This window comes from Colossoma macropomum, unplaced genomic scaffold, assembly GCF_904425465.1.
Source record: "Colossoma macropomum unplaced genomic scaffold, Colossoma_macropomum, whole genome shotgun sequence".
NCBI classification, from domain to species: Eukaryota; Metazoa; Chordata; class Actinopteri; order Characiformes; family Serrasalmidae; genus Colossoma; species Colossoma macropomum.
In genome coordinates this window covers 20,375,664-20,397,665 of record NW_023494806.1, presented here as the reverse complement: position 1 = coordinate 20,397,665, position 22,002 = coordinate 20,375,664, and the positions used below count along the sequence as shown (strand labels likewise).

The 22,002-nt window shown below is 37.6% G+C and overlaps 2 protein-coding genes across 6 annotated transcripts in view; one reads left to right on the top strand and one right to left on the bottom strand.

Annotated features, from left to right (window-relative positions):
* LOC118827525 (zinc finger protein 501-like) overlaps nucleotides 1-22,002 on the bottom strand; it is a 139,650-nt gene that overhangs the window by 89,448 nt on the left and 28,200 nt on the right. The window lies entirely within an intron of this gene.
* LOC118827526 (zinc finger protein 239-like) lies at nucleotides 2,944-19,731 on the top strand. 5 transcript variants are annotated; one of them, XM_036598919.1, is made up of 3 exons: nucleotides 2,944-3,017; nucleotides 4,982-5,079; nucleotides 5,162-8,295. In XM_036598919.1, exon 3 carries the CDS (start codon nucleotides 5,293-5,295, stop codon nucleotides 6,325-6,327), a length of 1,035 nt encoding a protein of 344 aa, XP_036454812.1. In that variant the 5' UTR covers nucleotides 2,944-3,017; nucleotides 4,982-5,079; nucleotides 5,162-5,292; the 3' UTR covers nucleotides 6,328-8,295. The 5 variants fall into 5 exon arrangements, with proteins under 5 accessions (XP_036454812.1, XP_036454815.1, XP_036454813.1 ...); XM_036598920.1 differs by lacking the exon at nucleotides 2,944-3,017 and adding an exon at nucleotides 3,605-4,001; XM_036598922.1 differs by lacking the exons at nucleotides 4,982-5,079; nucleotides 5,162-8,295 and adding an exon at nucleotides 18,050-19,731 and having other exon boundaries at nucleotides 3,002-3,017.

Below are 22,002 nucleotides of genomic sequence, written 5' to 3'. Positions count from 1 at the left end.
TTGTGGTAGCTAATGCTAATAACTGAAATTAAAGTAGCTTTAAATCTAGCTGAACTCAGTTATCCTGTTCATATAGCACTCAGAAGAGGCACAAATGCCAAGATATTAGCTTTGTTTTGAGAACAAAATAAGTTTTTGCCTGATGTCTATGGGTGCCTACACACAAGAGGCAGACGCAGCGTCAGAAATGCAGTCCCCCAACGAATTTCAGTTAGGACACTGTGTTAGCTCTGTCGGACTATAAACATGCTTGCATGCAGTGAAAAGATGCTGTGTTGAGTGTCTAGAAAGTTTTGGTGGAGTCACATCAAACAATAGAAACGTGGATGGGATGGCACAGGCAGACAATGGCTGAAAATCCAAAATGGAGAAGAAGCTAATCCGTAGTGACATTGTGTACTCTTTTCCTGTTCCATATGACGTCTTTGCTTTTGTAGCTGTTCTGTGTAGCTCTGTATGTGACCATTGCCAAAATTTCCTTTTGATGGTCCATAGTTCTATTTTCTGGTTCTGGTTTCATTTCCCGCTGGATTTTGAACTATACAAACTCTGATCCAGCCGTGTATACGCCTTCTAGGCAGACAAGATCTGAAAGCCTCTGCGTCTACTGCTCCATCTTTGCACGGTCTAGTGTGTAGGCACCCTAACTGTCTAAGTTACTGAACATTACTACCTTATCTATATAATTTTCCTCCTATGGTCCACTTGCTAATAGCTAGCATGATACACTTCCAGGTATTAAACCATTAAGAAACAAGAGTAATGTTAGGTCTGTGATTATGTTCAATTATCAATTTGTATTCTTATGGTAAACATCAGAACAGAAGGTGAGTGACGCACAGGGCTAGGATGAAAATTTTAGCGAAGTCCATTTTGCTGAAAAGTGATCTACATCACTTAAACTAAAATATCTGAATATGTATATCAAAATTTTTAATGCAGTGCAAATTGGCAATGTTATGAAGGTACCATGGTTGTCATTATAGTGAATAATACAAACAGTCCAGCAACACAAAGCAGTCAGACAAACTGTACAATATAATAAATGGTAATGGTAAAGTAAATTTTAAACATGTAGTTTACCCACATTTTATTTCTGCTTTCCCTGAGATCAAAACAGTAAAATTGGCCAAAATCGACAGACGCTAGGTACCTAGCCATCACCCAGCAAAGCCAGTGGAGACCTGCCAGCGGAGATCCACAGCAAAACTATAAGGAAGAAGACTTATAAATAAACACTGCATTAACTGCAGTTTGACTGTAGATTTAGTTCATCTTCATCAACTGTATTATAAATAATGTCCTTTTTTGCAGGGGTAGACCCAAGTTTTAGTACTTGAGAATAATATTATAATGAAATACTAATACTTTTTAAAAATTTGCAGCCACAAAAAAGTACACCCACAATCTAGTACTTTTGGTCTTTTGCTGAAGCAGATATATAGATAGAATATTTGTTCTTTTAGTCAAGTAGTATTTTACATCTACTTTTACTTCATTACTGTACTTTGTTTTCACACATTATATACGTCTGATGCAGGTGTATGTACTGGGCATTAGATAGTACAAACATTTCTGCCTGCCCTAAAATGAAAATCATCTGAGTAAATAAAGAGCTGTTGGGCTAAAGTTTCAACATAGACTTTCTCCTCACTTAGTTTTTTCAAAGAGCAAATGTATCCAGGGGATGTGGTGTAAAGTGTATGTGTAAATCTAAATGGAAATTTCTGACCAAATCACTGTGATTTATTTAATACTTTAATTATGCATCAACAAATGCTTTGCTGCTAATCATGCATATCCACAAAATGCGCAATCTACAATGAAATTAAGCCTGTATAAAATGTTATAAAATTCTCTGTAGATTTAAATCCAAAGGAGTGGAAACCTAAAGTGACTAAACCTCTTACTTCTGCATCATTACTTATCACAGTTCTGTGCCTCCCTAATGGCTGGAATCACCAAATGTAGACAAAGGTAGGCACTGCCGTGCTCTTCAGGAGACCTTTAGCCTTAAATGAAAACATAAGAGTTAAGTAAAAAATACTTATAACAAGTATTAATTGATATAGATAACATAAAACTAACACTACATATTTATATTATTTATTATAGTTTAGATTATTGTTGTCTAGATAGCTAATGTTAGCTAACGTTATGATCAAAATGCTCAAGTCCACAGCGTACTATTTGGCTGCATATTATTAGCACTACTGTTATCGATACCCCCCTAATTCTGTATCACTCTGAATCAAATATGTATGAACTTGTTATCTTGCTATTGTCATCTAAGAGCAAACTGCTCTAGTATAGCTACAATATTACATATTATTAGAACTACTATTACCATTACCATCGTTGTTAGCTAGTGAGCTAACCTAGAGCAAGCCATCATTGATAGAATCTAGACAGCTTAACTACCTACACTGATGTATCTGGGGAATTGGACACCATTTTTTTTAAACAAAATATTATCAGGTAGATACTTAATTAACCTACTTGACACAAAATGTCTGTTGCACACATAGGCCAGGTTTCTATTCAAATGTTTTGCAAATGCGCAAAAAGTGGTCATATAAACGCATTACTATCTACAACTTGTCATAATCAAATCCAGGAGAAATAACTGGCCACAGTTGGGCTTCTGAGTAGTGTTAATATTCCCTCCCATATCCGTTTTCTTCTCGAACCATGTTATAACAATTAAAACTGCTGAATATTTTTGTGTTATATAGATATTTATATTTTTCTTTATATTATATATTTTCTCCAATAGTTGTGGGCTTCAGTAAATACGAGTAGGATTTAAAATAACGACTGTTTCGCCTGTTTCCGTGACCGCGTGGTTCCAGTGTGAAGCCGCTTCATGCCAGGTGGTGGCGCTAATTCTGTAACTATAACTTTCTCCAACTGCACTAAAGCGGAGAAGCAGAAGATTGTGTTATGGTCAGCAGTCCCCGCCTCCGCGCTCATACAGTGTTGTTGGAGGAGCAGAAAGAAGAGCTGAACTGTTGAAGGTAGGAAGCTGTCCGACACTTTAACACTCACTGTTCTTCATTCACTCTGAGACAAACAGCTGGAGACACATTTGAGTTCTGAAAATAAGATTTAATGGGTTTGAAATAGATTAGACAACACAGAAGCAGCTTCATTCAAACTTGCCTAAGGAGTTGTGCCAGAATTTTTGGTCGTTAATGTTTTCCTAGTTGGGTAGGTTATGACAAACGTAGAGTAGTTTTTTTTCTGATTTATTTTTCCCCCCCTTTTTTTTGGTTTTCCAACCAACTTTTGGAACAAGCTTTGGAATTCTTGGATTATCCAATGTGCTTCTTTTCTTTTGTCTGCCTAATGTTATCAAGTCAACTCCTTCATTTTCAAGCAAACTGTAAAAGATGTGCTCCATTGTCAGTTGAACACAAAGCAGATCTTATCATTCACTTATAAAAACAATGTACGAAAAGAGGTCAGATCTATCTATTATATGCTGAAATTTTCACAGATGGGTTTAATTGTGTGTACAAATGTGATGAGAACATCTTAGTTTGTTCTAGAACAATATGAAGTGCTTCCTGAGAGCTGTGAATGCCTGGGTGGGGGTTGTTGGCCAATGGCCAATGGATTAAGAGCTGGTAGGAGTGTCTATGGTGGGTGTTTGACATCTGTTTAGAGGGGATGTAGTGTGTGAGAGCTGTTCAGGAGCTTGATGGTCTTGTTTAGGTGATTCCAGTCCCAGTCCTGGGGACCACATGCTCTGCATTTTTTTTTGTAAATGAGGTGTGCTAGATAAAAGAAAACCTACAATTGTGTATAGTTTGAGGTCTCCAGGACTGGGTCAAGTTGTAGAACCTTTCCTGAAAACTGGTGGTCCTTGATTTTTAACTCTTTCTCCAGACAGCATGACTGAAAGAAAAGGCTGTGATGGGGCAGGAAGTAATGTTCATAATGAAGTAATTCTTCTTGCAGACATTTTGTGGTCTCAAACAGTAACCACAAACATGCAAGTAAATAATTGTTAACACTTTAACATTAAAAAAATAGACCTTATATATTTGTGCTTGGCTATATCTGTTTAATTTAACTTTAGGTGATTTTTAATTTAGAGGGGTAAAGTATTGGAAAGTCCTTTAATGGGTCAGAGGTGCATTTATTACACAACACATCCTGTCTGTTATTGTTTGTGTTATCCTTCTAATTGGCCATGATCATTTTGCATTAGATTTTTTTCCCCCTCTTTTCTCGCCCCACCTTCTCCCTTTTCATCACCTCTGTCTCTGTCATTTCTTCACTTGGGTGGTTTGGGTGTTCATGGTTGACACATAAAACAAAGAGGAATACAAAACAAACAAAAGTGGTGTCTGCCATAACGTTGTCATAACAATTTGATCATTATCTAACTGAAAAATGAATACAACATATGCATGGAATAAACATAAATGTGCCATAATTCTACAAATTGAAATACAATGTTACCATTTATTTGCTACATTTAATATATTACAGGAAAAAAAAATGTGGTATGTGTATGCAAATGTTTGGGCACCCTCTTAGTCAATGGTGACGCACTGAAACAGCAGGATATTTTAGAGAATAGACCAAGAGCTGATATTTTCAGAGATATTTCTTCTGGATCTTGCCTTGACTTCAATAGTTTTCCTTAACCTTAATTTTTTAATGCCATTTCAGACAGTGAAAGTTTATAAGCAGGAAGTATTCAGATTATTTTTCTCTTGCTTTGTAGGAGTTAATTATCTATAGTTTTAGATCCTCAGTAAGCTGTTTAGATAGGCACATGGCTGTGAAGTGTAAGAGCCCTAAGGGGTCCAAAGAATCACATAATTTATTATACCCGTAAATTGCTCACACTTGTAGCAAAATTCATATGTTGGTTTCTTAATGACCTTCTAAAGCAGAGGAACCAGTAACATTTAATGGAAGATTAGAATAATATGTATAGCGTTTGAAATAATTTTGTTTACCATAGGACATCAGTGGTCATGACCCCAGTTCGTACCTAAAGAGTTTGGGCTTTTCCACATCAGATGGAAGTTTATTCTTTCTTCACACTTTCTGGCAGTTGATGTAAGTAGTGCATTCATGATTTAATCAGACTGCATTTGTTGCATTGCACATTGACTTTATATTTTCTTTTTTCTTTTTCCAGAAATAAATGATGTCCTGTTTCAGGTCTTCTCCTGCACTTTTCCACCCAGCTTAAAATGTGCTTCCGTAACCACATCAGGGCACTTCACGAAGAGGAATGTTAAGCTGCTAAAACAGGTGACATATAAGAATATGGCGTCCGGAAGATGTTCTGGTTCTCAGCAAATGTCATCTGGTACCCTCCACATAAGCACATCTCACAGACAATCACAGAAATGCAGCAAGGAGAGAACTCACTACTGCTTGGAGTGTGGAAAGAGTTTTACCCGACAGAGTGCTCTCAAAATACACCAGCGCATTCACACAGGAGAGAAGCCGTATTATTGCTCAGAGTGTGGGAAGAGTTTTAATCATCAGAGTTCACTCCAACGACACCAGCTCATTCATAGAAAAGAAATGCCATATTACTGCTCAGAGTGTGGAAAAGGTTTTAATCAACAGATTGTTCTCCAAAAACACCAGCGCATTCACACAGGAGAGAAGCCGTATCACTGCTCTGAATGTGGGAAGAGTTTTAGTCAACAGATTCATCTCCAAAAACACCAGCGCATTCACACAGGAGAGAAACCTTATCACTGCTCAGAGTGTGGGAAGTGTTTTACTTTACAAGGTAATCTCCAACGACACCAACTCATTCACACAGGAGAGAAGCCATATTATTGCTCAGAGTGTGGGAAGTGTTTCAGTCGTCAGAGTTCTCTCCAAGAACACCAGCGCATTCACACAGGAGAGAAGCCTTATTATTGCTCAGAGTGTGGGAAGAGTTTTACTCTACAGAGTAATCTCAAAATACACCAGCGCATTCACACAGGAGAGAAACCATATTACTGCTCAGATTGTGGGAAGAGTTTTACTCTACACAGTACTTTACAAAAACACCAACGTATTCACACAGGAGAAAAGCCATATCAGTGTTCAGAGTGTGGGAGGAGTTTTACTGTACAGAGTACTTTCCAAAGACATCAGCGCATTCACACGGGAGAGAAGCCGTATCACTGCTCAGAGTGTGGGAAGAGTTATACTCTACAGAGTAACCTCCAACAACACCAGCGCATTCACACAGGAGAGAAGCCGTATTACTGTTCAGAGTGTGAGAGAAGTTTCAGACATTCAAATACTGTGATGACACACAAGTGCTTTAAGAGCAGTCATGGAAATGGACAGTAGTGAATTCAACCGTAACACATTCTGGGAGTAGAAGTCTGCAGGAAATGGTGCTTCCAGGTCAGATTTCAAATTGTTTTCAGGGAAAACACACCTATTGTTTTTCGCTGTTTCTAAAGTTTCTAAAACATGAGCATTAAATGAATTTATTTCCTGTGCTGAACAGTAAGTCAAGCCTACAGCTCATACACCCAACACAAAGATGAGATACTGCAGATTTCTCTGAAATTTATTTTCATTTGTAGTATATGTTGAAAACAATGGAGAAGCTCCACGTTCAACAATAAGGGGTTCTTTACTTTTTAATTAGTATATCTTGGGTATTACAGTGTTTCTGATGATGAATGTTTTTGACAAACATATGACAGTGTGTTTCTGCTCCTTTGATTCCTACACGTTAACTAGTTAATGTTTTTTGCAATTACAGTACCATTTTGTCTTCACTTTTAGCATTTAGGGGATGTATTTGTATGAACTATGTTTGGCATGTTCTTTTTGAGGACTGTAACAAAGGAGATATGACTCTGAAGACTGGAACAATGATGTTTTGCTGTGCTGGGCAGTACTGAACAGCTTTGGAGACACAGGAATATCAAGGACTGCAAAACATTAAGCTGTCGCTGTATATCTGGGCGTGTGTCTAGTGATGTACTGGTGATCTCTCCTCAGTAAGGCCTACACAAGACTGTTCTATGCAGCATAAAGTTGCACACTGGCCAGACTCCAGCTCATCCTTGATCTTTCCATTGCTCTTTTTAGAGACTTTAAGGACTGTTAATATTCTTTCTATGCGTGATACTTGGAGACTAGTTGTTGCTTAAGAACGGTGCAGTGACATGAGAAATGTACTTTCATGCCCATCTCTAATCTATCCTACTAGACATGTTGGTGGCCTATGGTACAGCAGTTGCAACTGAGTATCTGTGTCATCATGTAACTGGGTGAAAGGTGACTATTAGCGAAGTTCATGGTCCTGGGCTTCACTGAAAGCGACTGTTATTAAAATGTGCATGAGGCACTGTTTGTTGACTGAATCTCATCAATGACAATGTGTTCAGTTATGTTACTGAACCAATCCAAGTTTGCATTGGAGCATCCCTAGAGGTTTATGGATAGGGGGGCTAAAGCTGTACTAGGGGATGCTGGGGGGCGTGGTCCAGGAGAATTTTTATTTTTTTAATGTCCTCAATAAACTTCTCGAGGACGAACGGTCAGAAAATATATATATAATAAAATGGCTATTTGGTTAAATTGGCACACAGTAGATGTGTTTCTTTGTAGTTTGTATTAAGCAAAGAGCTAATATGACACACTATATTCACCCACTTACAACATGCACAGATCAAGGAAAGATGCTCTAGTCAAGCAATGATATTTCTCTCTCTTTGATGAGCTGCAAGTTTGTAAATATATTATTCAAATATGCAGATTATAGATCAGTTCATTCTCAGTTGGTGCCATCAGAAAGAGTGTGATATTACTCTGTAGACATGTTGAAGAAGTGAGGTGACAGAATTTCATGGTCATTTTCTCAGTTAAATTTGATTCATTTTAACTGAAAGCTTAAACAACTCTTCCTCACTTTCTTCTTGATCACTAAACTCAATCAGATCTTCTCCTTCACTCCTGCCAGTCAGTCAGCTTCTTTCTCTCCCTCTCTTCCTGTGTTTAGTAGTACATTAATTTATTCAACTCAGATTTAGAAGAACTAATGTGAGATCAATAAATTATATATATATATATATATATATATATATATTTCAACTGGTAAGAATCTCATCTTACTGGCCTTCAGCAGAGCTGCCTCTTAATTTCCATCCACAGGTTGAGGAATTGAGAGACATAAAATTGTAATAGGATAAGCACTATGTAACCTTTTCACTGACATTAACTTACTGTAAACAATATATGGGAAATACTGGTGTCATTGTTTCCAAATACTGAAGAAAAAATATAACGACAAAGACCGAAGGTCTGTCATTAATGTTTTTTCTGTCTCTGAATGTAAAGTTTCTACAAATTCTGAAGCTAGTTGGTTTGTCAGTTCCCTAGCTAATGTTATTGTTATCTAACTGCTTTTCTTTACCTCATTTAAACCCAAAGTTAGCTAGCTAACAAGCCACTATTTAGTGTTACACTCTGTATATTACAGATCTTGAATAAAGTCTAGTGATAATTTTAGCCAAAATCCTGTCACAGCTTAAGGAATTATGGAATTAGAAAATGAATTAAGGAACTACTAAATAAGGAACTGGAAAAGTTCCTGCTGGTTACCAAAGATGAAACTTGCCTCTTTAGGTTTCAGAGTACATGTGCTGTCAGAATTGTTACAGACTTCTACAAAAATGACAGTTTTGGAAGCGAGTTTTCGGAGCTTGTTATCAACGTTTAAGGACTGGCACTCCTGTGCTGAATAAAGAGCAGAGTGTGAGAGTACTTAAAGCAGGCAGCAGGTGAAGGGCTTAATGCAGCATCGGGCATTAGAGACATACACAGCCATTCCGATGTACAGACCACAGCACAAAGAAAGAGCACAATATCTGTTCCAATCACTCCATTTGCAGAACAGATCTGAATCACTGCAAGGCCTCAGTGAGTCTCCTAAAGGCAGTGAACATAACGCAAAAGGACTAGAAGTGCCCAATGAGAGTTACTGGGTCCCAGTCTGCGGTCACAGCAGACACCCTTGTTTTTGGGGATGACTCTGGCATTAAAATCAGAAACTTGTAGTTCAATGCGAGCTGAATATCACAGTCTGTTGAAAAGCTCTATTTGAGGTTTGTTTCCAAGCAATTATTATTGGGTGATCCTTTGAGTATCTCTCTGCAGTTCTGAAAGGGGCAGCAAGAATATTACTAGAAATTATCCACAGGCCTCCAAAGTACAATGCTAATTTTATTGATGAATTTACAGATGTTATCTTTTATTTCCACAAATTTTGATCATTTTGTTATCGCTGGCGATTTTAACATACATATTGACAATCCGAATGACAGTTATGCCTAAGAATTCTGTGCCATATTGGACTCTTTCCAGTCTCTCAGCATGTGACTGGGGGCTCACGTCATGGTCATATACTCTGGATTCCAAAGGGTCTTATCAGCCATTATTTAAGATGTTGCTGTGTCACATCATTAGTATGCTTTCTTTGAAATGTGGACCTCACTAGACATAAAGACCAGACACATTTGCTTTAAGAAAAGGTTTATGACAGCACAGCTACATTTTTCATGAGCAAAATGTGCTTTGCACCTTGCAAATCATCTGTTTCTGCTGATGCCTGACCCCTTAGATGATTACTATCAATATTATAATTCTGTCTGTATATTTATTTTAATTAAATATTTAATATGTTTTATTTATATAATGTACATCAGTAATATACATGTTGTCTTGTACCAAAGTCTAAACTAAAAATATTGTAATTCTCTGACATGCTGTTTATAAAATGGGTTCTAATATCATGGTATTATTAAAATCTGATTATTGCTGTCTAGGCAATCTAATGACAGTGTAAGATGAGAGATGTTTGAAAATGCACCCTTTAAATTGTATAGTATATTTTGTCAGTGTCTCAGAAGGGAGGTTTTGGATCTTTGTAAAATTTTGATTTTCTTTTTCTTTTTTTTTTCTTTTTTATTTATTTGTTTTTTAAAGCTTGATTGTTGACCATCACCCAATAATACTTGCTGGCTGTGGTGTTATTCGCTGTGAATGTGAATGAGAAGCTGTGACGTATGGGTTATACTGGCACTTTTACTTTAACAGCGCCTGTCAAGAGTTTAGAGAATATCAGTACTAGTTTTTTCCGGAAGCATGAAGGGGGTGCTTCAGACCAATGTCCTGTGCCACTCTGCTCTGTTTTGTCAAGATATAATTTGGTAGTGAGTTTTCATTCTTTCCCTACGGATGAGACACTTCGGCGAAAAATGGCTCGTCAAGATACGGCAGGAAAACTTTAATGTCACTTAGCACACAAAAGTGTGCAGCAGTCACTTTACAGAGAGTGATTTTGTTGTGGGCAGTAGCTGGAGATGTCTTAGGAAACCTCGGTACCGACCATTTTGAGTGGAACCGGTATATCTAAACTAAGCCATGACTTGGTGTTTGGGAAAGAAGAGAAAGACATTTGTTTCTCCGTATGACACTTTCGCAGTGGAGCTAATGGACGTATCACCACCATGATTACAATGCAACACCTGAACCCACAGCCTGTGTTTAATTAGATCTTCCAAATGGCTTCCTACTCCGTACATAGTGCACTAAATAGATTACACAAGTAGTTTAGTTCACAATCAATTAGTGCACTTAATGTAGCAATGTAAGCTGAATCATCACATGGGCCAACTACCTTTACCACAGCTGTGATCTGTGTGTATCTGGATGCCACCGGAAGTTATCAAGGATCACCTGCCCAAGGAGTTCTCAAGAGACCCAGACACACAGGTAGTCATTGAACGCACAGAGCTTCGCTGCCAGACACCATCATCTTAACTGCTGCAGAGTGAAATATTTTTCATACAAGTCCTGCAGTTTAAACCATGACCACATTACCACTAAATAGTGAGTGAAATGAAATTGCTTATCACAAACCTTATATTTGCTAAAACATTTGTACTTGAGAAAATATAAAACAATGACATGCAAATGGCAAATACATAAATTTATTAGCAAACAACTAAAATGCATTATACCATCAGTTATAATGGCAATTTAAACTGTGCCAATGATGTATCAAAAATGTTGTGAAAAAAATAAAGCAAAAAAAAAAAAAATCAAAATTAATCCTGGCAAAATATATAACATTTATCGTGTAACATTTAAGTCTGAAGTTCTCAAACCAGCCCCCAAAGTCCACATTTTTTATCTGTTCCAGCTCCCAACAAACTTGAACCAAGATAGTAAGAACACTGAAGAGATTATACAGGTGTGTTCAGAGATTTATTAGAGCAAAACTGTGGACCATCTGGAGGCCCCTGAGGACTGGTTTGAAGACCACTGATTTAAGTACAGTTTTCATCAACAGAATTAATGTACTGATGGCATGGAATCATAAATAGAAATAGACATTTTAAGCTAAATACAGAGTTAATTTAAGTGCTTATAACATAGCAAATACATTTCAGTTCCACCTATTACTTATCACAACTAAATTTACAGACATCTAGGCATGTAAAGCTAAAAAAAAAGTCTTTACTTACCTCTGTGTCTTGGAGTATGCACTGCACCAACATGTCCTCTTCAGCAATACAACAAAGTCATACCAGTCCATTCCTGTGATCAGCATCTGCCCTTGGATCTGCCAGCAGTAGTTATGATGACGCTTCAGCTGCAGTGTGCCACACTATTTTTCTAGGTGGGAGGAGTCGATATAACTCTTAACCTTAGGGCACTTTACCTCGACAAGGCCATATTGAAAGATTTCAGTGGGATCGTACTCAAGACCATCAGAAGTGGACCCCATCCAAGGTACATCTGGGTAAACCACAAATCCACACAGGTAAACATTGGTATTCCTCGTCTGGCTGTATTCTTGAAGTGAGCTGGCTCCTTAGCAATTTCTCTTCTCATTGCAACGGTCTGATGACATCCATTCAATATACTGTCAGCCAGGTGCTCACATGAGCTTTACCCACCAACAGACCACATTTTCCCAGAAGCGTGAGGACGTCAAACGTGGCTTTCTTTGTGCCATTCTCCACACTCGCTCTGCTTTCTGGTTGCACACTCAATTGTGTGTGCCATTTCCTAGGTGATGGTAAGAACCTTCAGACGGAGCTGTTCTTTCTTACTGCAAACAAACATGGAGTCTAGACATGCCAGTCAGTATGCAACGGGAGGAACAGCTGGAGGCAGAGGTTCATCATGATGAGGAGCTATGTAATATTTTGCTACTGGTTGCTGGTAAGACAAAGGACCACCAGCTTGCACGCTTCCAAATATTACCTCAACGAGTGAATGATTTCTGATTGGATAGACGTACATACACATGACATTAAAAACGAGATTCTTAGAGGTTTGGTGCTTTAATTTTCATGTAGTTTTTAGGAACTTAGCTGGATATTCTTCTAATATCCTGGCCCATGTACAACTTTTACGCCTTGTTGAACATGGAGGCATAGGCTAATTAAGGAAAGGATGCAAGCACTTTCACTAAATTAACTTGCTGATCTGTTGTCAATTTTCTTTGGTTCTCTTACGTCTAGCTATTTGACTGACCCAACTCAATCCAGTGTCCTGACATGTTTTTACCAATACCATTTTTATTAAAGTTTAACAGTAATACAAGAAATTATATGTATTCATTTTGATTCATTTAAGAAAATGACACGGATCAAATTAAAAGGTAGATAACACGAGACGTAGAGTTTAATTAAATGCTCTGAACTTGACTGTCTAATAAAAGGTGGAATTGAGTTCCACAGTTTAGAAGCATAAAATCTGAATGAGGCCTCTCCATGTTTTCTGTATTTTACAGAAGGTATTTGTAGAAAGCCAGTATCTGTAGATCTAAAATCATGTGTTGGAACACGAACAGACACTCTGTGATGTAAGCGGGTGCTAGGTCATTTACAGCCTTAAAAACTAGTAGCAGAACTTATATATTCTGAATAAATATCCTGAATGATACAGGTAACCAGTACAATTCTTTCAAAATGGGAGTGATATGATCTCTTTTTTTTTTGTTTTTTTGTTAGAATGCGTGCTGCTGCATTTTGCACAAGTTGTAAGGGATATATTGTTTTCTGACGAAGTCCAATAGGAAGAGCATTACAGTGATCAACTCTGCTTGTAACAAATGCATGAACAAGTTTCTCTGCCATAGAAAGAGTTTCCCTGAGATAGAAAAGGCCGAACTTTAGCAATATTTCTCAAATGATAAAAAGCTACTTTAGTGACATGTGTTTACATGTGGGATAAAACAGAGCTCAGAGTCTAAGATCACACCCAGGTTTCATACTTCAGGTTTGGTATATGAAGTTAAAGAACTAAGCTTCTCATAAAACAGCTTTCATAAAGTTTTTGTACCAATGATCAGTATTTCCATTTTTTTGTGATTTAATTGTAGAAAATCTTGCCACATCAACTGAGAATTGGTAGAGCTCGTCAGTCTGTTTACAGAGTCTTGATCATCAAACGGAATTGAATTGTAAAACTGGATGTCAGCAGCATAGCTATGAAAATTTACATTATGACATCACGTAGAGGTTGCATGTACAAAGAGAAAAGCAAAGGCCCTAAAACTGAAACTTGAGAGACTCCACAAGAAAAGCCAAATCCGAAAAAAATGATTTAACCATTCTAAAACTGTGCCCAAGAGGCTGACCCAGCATTCAGGACGTTGGATTAGAATCTTGTGATCAACGATATTAAAAGCTGCTCTGAGATTTAATAAAACCAGCAAAGAAGGATTTTGTGCATCAGTGCTGAGCCTGAGTGAGACAAGAAGTGAGACAGGAGATCTTAGAAACACACTAATCTTTTTCATTAATTGTGCTCTTTTCACTCCTTTCCTTTTTTTGCTATTATGCAGTGCTGACATACATGGACAGTTCTTAATAAATGTGATCTTAGATAATGTAAAAAAATCATGAGTGAGCTTTTATACACTTCTGAGAAGTAAAACATTCAAAAATGCCATTTTTGTGATTAATATATAAAAACATTAATATCTACAACTTGTCGTTATCAACATGAGAAATTACTGACCACAGCTGGACTTCACTGTAGTGTTAATAATCCCTCCTGGATTACTTATAAAGAGTTTTCTTCTCTGACCATATTGTAACCATTAACGCGATCACATTTTTGGAATTCGATGGTGAGATTAGATCATTATATTTTTCGTTGTATATTTTTCCAAAGGATGTTTAATAGCTACTGAACAGGTCTTGTTCAACCCCCTCCAATTTTGACCTTTTGCTGTTACCCAGTCAGAGCGCTGGAGGCGTGACTGATAACGGGTGGGATTTAAAATGATGACCGTTCCGACTGTTTCCGTGCCCTCAGTGTGAAACCGCTTCGGGTCAGGTGGTGGCGCTAATTGTGCAACTGTAACTTTCTCCAACTGCACTAAAGTGGAGAAGGTCGTGTATCAATAATAGTCTCATTTAGAAGTTCGATGTTAAATCCTGATATCTGTGCTCCAGGCTCCAGTCCAGTAAGGGGCGGTAATGCACCACATAACAGGAACAGAAACAAGAGCTGAACTATTGAAGGTAAGAAGCTGTCCGACACTTTAACACTCACTGTTCTTCATTCACTCTGAGACAAACAGCTGGAGACATATTTGATTTCTGAAAATAAGATTTAATATAGATTAATCAACACAGAAGCAGCTTCATGCACACTTGACTGAGTACTGTGAGCTGTTGTGCCAGAATATTTGGTTGATAACGTTTTCCTAGTTGGCCTTGACAAACGTAGAGCAGTTCGTTTTTGATTTATTTGCCAAGTAAGTCTCAGACATCAAAGACGTCTCCTTTAGATAGAGACTTTGTGATTCTTGCCATCCCACGTGCCTCTATTCTTTTTTGTGCTAATGTTATAAAGTCAACTCCTTGATAGTTATGCATACTGTAACGATGAGTCTTTAGGTGCATTACTATCTGGTCCATTGTCAGTTAGTTTGAACACATAAAGCAGATTTTATCGACCGTTCACTTATAAAAAAATATGCAAAAAGAGATCATGCCATATCGAGCATGTAGTTGTAATAGATGTAGAAATAGTGTCTCATATATAGGCTGATATTATCCAAAGTGAGTGTAAGTGCACAGTTATTTGTACAAATGTAGGAATTATAGTTTGTTCTTGTGTAATATGAAGTGCTTCCAAAGAGCTGTGAATGTTTGGGTGGGGGTTGCTGGTAAGTGGCTGGTAGATTAACAGTGGATAGAAGTGTCTATGGGGAGTGTTTGAGGTCTGTTTAGAGGGGGATGTAGTGTGTGAGTGCCATTCAGGAGCTTGATGGTCTAGTTAAGATTCCTAATCCCAGTCCTGGAGATCACACACTCTCTTTATATTTGTGCATGATGTGTGCTTGATTAAAGAAAGCATAAACTTGTGTATAATGTGGGGTCTCCAAGACTGGGACTAGGAACCTCTTGTCTTGTTGTAGAAACTTTTCTGAAAACTGGTGGTCCTTGATATTTCACACTCTCTCAGACAGCATGAGTATGAGTAGAGCTTGATGGGGCAGATAGTAATATTCACGATAAAGTCCTGCAGACCTTTGCAGTCTAAACAGAGCACTGTAATTCAATGATGTAAATACAGATTAATTGGTGACAGTCTTGTTGTTTGTGGTAAAAATGGTGGGGGGTTTGAGTGGCAAACATGCAAAATAGAATAATTGTTAATAAATAAGTATTAATAAAATTATAGGCCTTACATTTCTGAGTCAGGCTAACTTAGTGAATTTCTGATATAGTGGATTTTTGATTTAGGAATGCAGTGTATAGAAATGTATTTTAATGATCAAGGAATTGTTTTCTAGGCTAGATCCTTTGCAGCTATAATAATTACATATTCTCCAGTCCTGGGGAGTCACTGTCCTGCACAGTTTTGGTGTGTTAGGGCAGTGAATAGCTGAAACTCTGCAGGCCACTGGTTCCCCAGGACTGGTGTTGAAACCCACAGTGTAAACTGAAAATATACAGCACAACTTTCAGTCAGAACCTAGCTAATTTCAGCAGTGCTACCACAGACTGTCAGCATATAGTAGTCCCATTTCAGCTTTAGCTAAACATTTTTTTGGGAGATGAATGTATGAACTGAATTAAGGATTGGAAGTGTATGAACACAGCTTAAGGTACGAAAGTAGCAAAAACACACCACATAGCATTTAGATAAACAGTAACTACAAACAGCTATTCAACTCTGAACTTGGCACAATCATCAACCAGCTCATTAACACCGAAGGCATATATTCAACATATGCAAATTTGCCAAAAAGCACATGGCTCAAGAATGCTATAACTAACTACAAGAAAAGTAACCTCCTTCAAGATGTATGAGGAGCCCAGATTCTGAAAGCTACTGAAACTGTTCCAGCTGTCATTGGGCGGAAGGCAGGATACACCCTGGACAGGTCGCAGGGCAGACAGACAGACAGACATACACATTCACACACACACTCGCACCTAGGGGCAATTTAGCACGTCCAATTGGCCTGACTGCATATTTTTGGACTGTGGGAGGAAACCCACGCAGACACGGGGAGAACATGCAAACTCCACACAGAAATGACCCTGGTCGCCCGGCCGGGAATTGAACCCAGGCCATTCTTGCTGTGAGGCAACAGCGCTACCCACTGCGCCACCGTGCCGCCCTAATTTAGATCATATCAATAGATAAAGAGAACCAGTTTATTGAAGTTATTCAACATTTCTTTGTCTTTGTTGGTATAAGTATGTGAACCTCTTCTTTCAGTAACTGGTGTGTACCTCTTGAGCAGTAATAACTTCAGCCAAATGGTCCATGTAACTGTTGATCAGCCCTGCACATGACCTGATGGAATATTGGCCTATTGCTCATTATATAATTGCTTAAACTCTGTTATACTGGTGGGCTTGCTTGCATGAAAGCCACGTTTTAGATCCTTTCACAATATTTTGTATTTAATTAAGGTCTGGATATTCCAATGTTTCTTCTGCTTCATCAATTCATTTGTAGACTAGCTGACTCACACTGGCTGGGAAGCTAAGGAGAACCCCAAAGGAACACAAAGCGGCTAAACATAGGTGCAAAGTGGTTTTATGCAAAGAGGTTTTATGTAAACTTCAAAACAAAAACTAAACTGAAAAATACAGGCTGCTAAGGCTACCCTCAATCAGAATCCAAACAGAGTGCTCTCCAGCCAAGATTCTGACTCGTTTAGGGAGGACACTCTCCAAGCCAGTGAGAGAGAGGACTTTGTGGAGAGAATTTTGGCTGCTAGAGGGCACTGTTTTAATTGTGAGTAGCTTTAGCAGGATCTATTTTCCGTTTAGTTTTTGGTTCTGTTTCTCACTTTCACTTTCTCACTTCTCACTTTGTGCCCACATTTGGACTGTGTGTTTTGTGTGTTCCTTGGGGTTCTCCTTAGCTTCCAACCGGTGTGGGTTGGCCCATCCTCTGGCCAACGCCTCAATGTATTTTAACTATTTCTGTTACTTGTTTTAGTTATTTATCATTGTTATAAATGAATCATATGAATCATAGTCTGATCATATTTTAGGTCAACCTTTGGCACAAATACACATAATGCTAATAGGGTTCACAAACTTTCAAACCTCAGTTTGCAACTTCTGGGAGCATACCCCTGTACCCCTTCATGTGTCTGTCTAGCAGAAAATGGAGATCACTTCCAGCATTGCATATAATGGCATTTATTACATATACATCAAGGTATGTAGCGTTTTCTTTTTTTGGTTCAGATTGCTTCATCCTAATGGGCGTTACAACAGAATATTTGGGGCTTCTTTCGAGTGAATCTTCTTGTATGTAAATAATGCATTGATCTATATTCTATTTAATTCTTTAAAGCGCACTTTCACTATTTAATAAAATACAGTTTCAGAAAAATGTATTGGCTTTTCCGCATTGGATGGAAATGTACTATTTCTTTTTACTCTCTGCAAGTTGATATAGATGAAGTATTCATTCATGCGTTCATGATTCAAATCGGACTACTTTTGTTGCATTTCACATTGAGTTTAGATTTTATTTCTTATTCTTCCAGAAATGAGTGACATCCTGCTTCAAGACGTCTCCTGCTCCTAATGTCCACTTTTATACACAGCTCAGATTTGCATCCACAAACACATCAGGACATTCCAACAAGAGTAAGCTGTTGAAACAGGTAAAACATAAGAACATGGTGTCCAGACGAAGCTCCTGTACCCAGCAAACGTCATCTGGTGCTCACTACACAAGCACATCTTGCAGACAAACACAGAAATGCAGCAAGGAAAGATCTCACAACTGTTCACACTGTGGCAAGAGTTTTGATCATTATAGTCATCTCCAACGACACCAGCGAATTCACACAGGAGAGAAGCCATATCACTGCTCAGACTGTGGGAAGAGTTTTACTCTTCAAAGTAATCTCAAAACACACCAGCGCATCCACACAGGGGAGAAGCCATATCACTGCTCAGAGTGTGAGAAGAGTTTTACTCAGCAGACTCATCTCCAACAACACCAGCACATTCACAAAAGAGTTAAACCATTTTACTGTTCAGAGTGTGGGAACAGTTTTACTTTACAGAGTACTCTTCAGCAACACCAGCGCATTCACACAGGAGAAAAGCCCTATCAGTGCTCAGAGTGTGGGAGGAATTTTACTCAACAGAGTAATCTTATAACACACCAGCGCATACACACTGGAGAGAAGCCATATCACTGCTTAGAGTGTGGAAAAAGTTTTACGGTGCAAAGTAATCTCAAAGCACACCAGCTCATTCACACAGGACAGAAGCCGTATAACTGCACACAATGTGGGAAGAGTTTTACTCTACAGTGTACTTTCCGGAAACACCAGCGTATTCACACAGGAGAGAAGCCGTATCACTGCTCAGAGTGTGGGAAGTTTTTCAGGCATTCAAATTGTTTGAAGACACACAAGTGCACTAAGAGCAGTGGTGTAAATGGGCAGTAATGTGTGTAACCTTAACACGGTTCTATGAGTCTGGATGGAACAGTGCTTCCAGCATGGATTTGTTTTTAGAGGAAAACCATCTATTTTTGTTTTATGCTGTATCTAAAGAATGTGCATAAACATCAACAAATATTTCCTCTGCTGAACACCAAGTCAAGCCTACAGACCATACACATGGTGCAGTATTAAGGGGTGCTAGGGGGCTCAAGCACCCCCTAAAAAAGTTTCATATACATTATATAAACATATTTAGGCTAAGAGGATCTATCTTTTCAACCTTTTCCACAGTAGACTGCAGACAACCTAAAAGTGTTTTTCAGTAAGTCACAAAAAATAAATTCACTGAACTCTCACAAGGTTGTCCCAGTGGATTATTTGTGGTTAGCCATTTAAATATAGATCACTTTTTTATTCCTTCCAAAAGACAACAAAAAAGTCAAAAGCTAAACAGCGAAAGTAAAGAGAGAGGTAGATTTCTTTGTCACTACTACTTCAATGCCCAGTGTGTTTGTATTGCCCTAGCTTGTGGTCATCCTTTACAGTTGCAAGAACTACACAACACAGCGGTGTTAGCATGACAACTGCCTTGTTGGCACATCATTGCCACAAAGATGCTGTATAGTTTCAGAGCCACATTTACAAAAAACACAGTCATCATTTATGTCAAATTTGAACTAGTCTTTACTGGGTAAATCTGATGAATTATTTAATACCTCATTAACAGTAGTACAACCCTGTTTCCAAAAAAGTTGGGATGCTGTGCAAAATGTAAATAAAACAGAATTTAATAATGTGCAAATCATTTAAACTGTATATGTAACTGAAAATAGTACAGAGACAACATAGGAAATGTAACATTTTTTGTTTGAAAAATTTTGTTGTTTGAAAAATACATGCCCCTTTTGAATTTTATGCAAGCAGCATGTTTCAAAACAGTTGGGACAGGGGCATGTTTACCACTGTGTTGCATCACCTCTGCTTTTGACAACACTCTCAAGGGTTTGGAATCTTAGACAAGTTGCTGTAGTTTTATAAGTGAAAAAATTTCCCATTCTTGCTTAATATATGATTTCTTCTTTGTCATATTTTTCATTTCACAGTGCATCTAATGTCTTCAGTGGGTGACAGGTCTCAACAGCAAGCAGGCCACTGTAGTACCTGGACTCCTTTACTACAGAGTCATGCTGCATGCAGAATGTAGTTTGGCATTGTCTTCATGAAATAAGCAAGGCCTTCCCTGAAAAAGACGTCTGGATGTATTCATACTATTTTTAATTGAATATAATAAATGGTTCACTCATCATTGCATTCTGTTTTTATTTACATTTCTTTGGAAATTAGGTTGTACTATTTCACCCAATGAAATTATTTTAGATTTACTTAAGTTGTTAAATATGGTTCTTATTAAAAGTCCTGAATAATACACCATTGTTAATCTACATAAAGGTTTACTTACACATCCAGAATGGTTTTATTTGAAAAAACAGAGGTGCTCTTTGGCTCCTTTGGTTTCTACATGTTAAGTAGTTAATGCTTGTTAGTATTAAAGTGCCACGTTATCATCCCTTTCAACCTTTGGGAGATGCTTTTTGATGCTATCTTGAACAGTTTTTGTCCTACGCATGCTTTTGCTACACAGTGTAAAGTCACCTACATGTCAGACTACAACTTATCCATTACCTTTTCTTTAGTCTTTTCAGGGATTTTAAGGACTTGATTTTCTTTGTAAAACTTGAAGAATGACTGTTCCTTGAGAAGGGCATGCCCATCTCCAATCTATCCTACCATACATGTTGGCGGCTGATTGTACCAGAGTTTGAACTGGATATCTCCATTGTAAAATTGGGTGAAAGGTGACCATTTGGGGTCATTCAAGGGCTTGGGCCTCAATGAGAGTGACTCTTGCTGACATCATTAGAATGTGCACGAGGTACATTATCATTGTTGACTGAATCTCACCAATGACACTGTGTTTAGTTATGTTCCTGAACCAGTGCAAGTGTACATTATTATATTTTTGATTTGTAATGATGATTCAATAAGTATATCCAGTTCTGTTTGTAGATCGTGTAATGTACATATAATGTGCATAAATGTAAAACTACTTCGACCATGTCTGTTAGGTGCTAAATTCTTTCTTTACGCTTTTTCGTCAAGCCTTTGCATGTAAGGTTATGTGTGTTTTTGTGAATGTGTTAAGCTGTTGAGATGTTTTTTCTCCATTTTGTGTATTTTTATTCTTTAATATATCTTTTTTATGTTAACCTGATACCCTCTAAAAGTAAAATTTTATAATCACAGAAATTGTGAAAGAATGTTTTTACATACATTTCTGAATTTTGATTTTACTCATGCTGTGGTAAATTACACAACACTAAATAAGCTTTATACTGCTTTAGCTTTTGAGATCCAACAAGACCAGGATGATTTATTTTTTTCTGGTGAAAACTGGCCGGCAATACAGCCGTTTATAATATTCTGATCCATAATGTCATGTACTTTAGAATCAGCATCATTTACTTTGTTAAATATGTTGCAAGAAATCTGTCATGGTGAGTGCACACATGTAGCATAGTAATCAGACCAGGCAAGTACACAAATGGTAAGAAACATTAAAAAGAACAAAAAAGGAGCTAAAAAGATGAATGTGAATATGTAATATGTGAATATGTACCTATATGCATAGTCTGAGGAAGTTCACTATTATTTATGTAAAATACAGATATGACCATTTGTACAGTTGAATAAATAAACATTGTGGTTCGAGGGAGTTATACAATCCCACATACATATATCTGCTTCCATTATATACAAACAAACTTTTTTTTTTTATACAAAAAAATACTATTTCAGGGTCTCTTTTTCTTCTATTTCTAGGTCCACTACCCACTCCTCACATTAGCAGCTTCAGGAGCCTTTTCACCAGCAATAAACAAAGTACAAAACTTCTGAACTTGAGTAAAAGTAGAAATTTACTTTATTAAATATAAAAGTATAAAAATAAAAGTATTCTACTTGTGTTTACTTACAAAAGT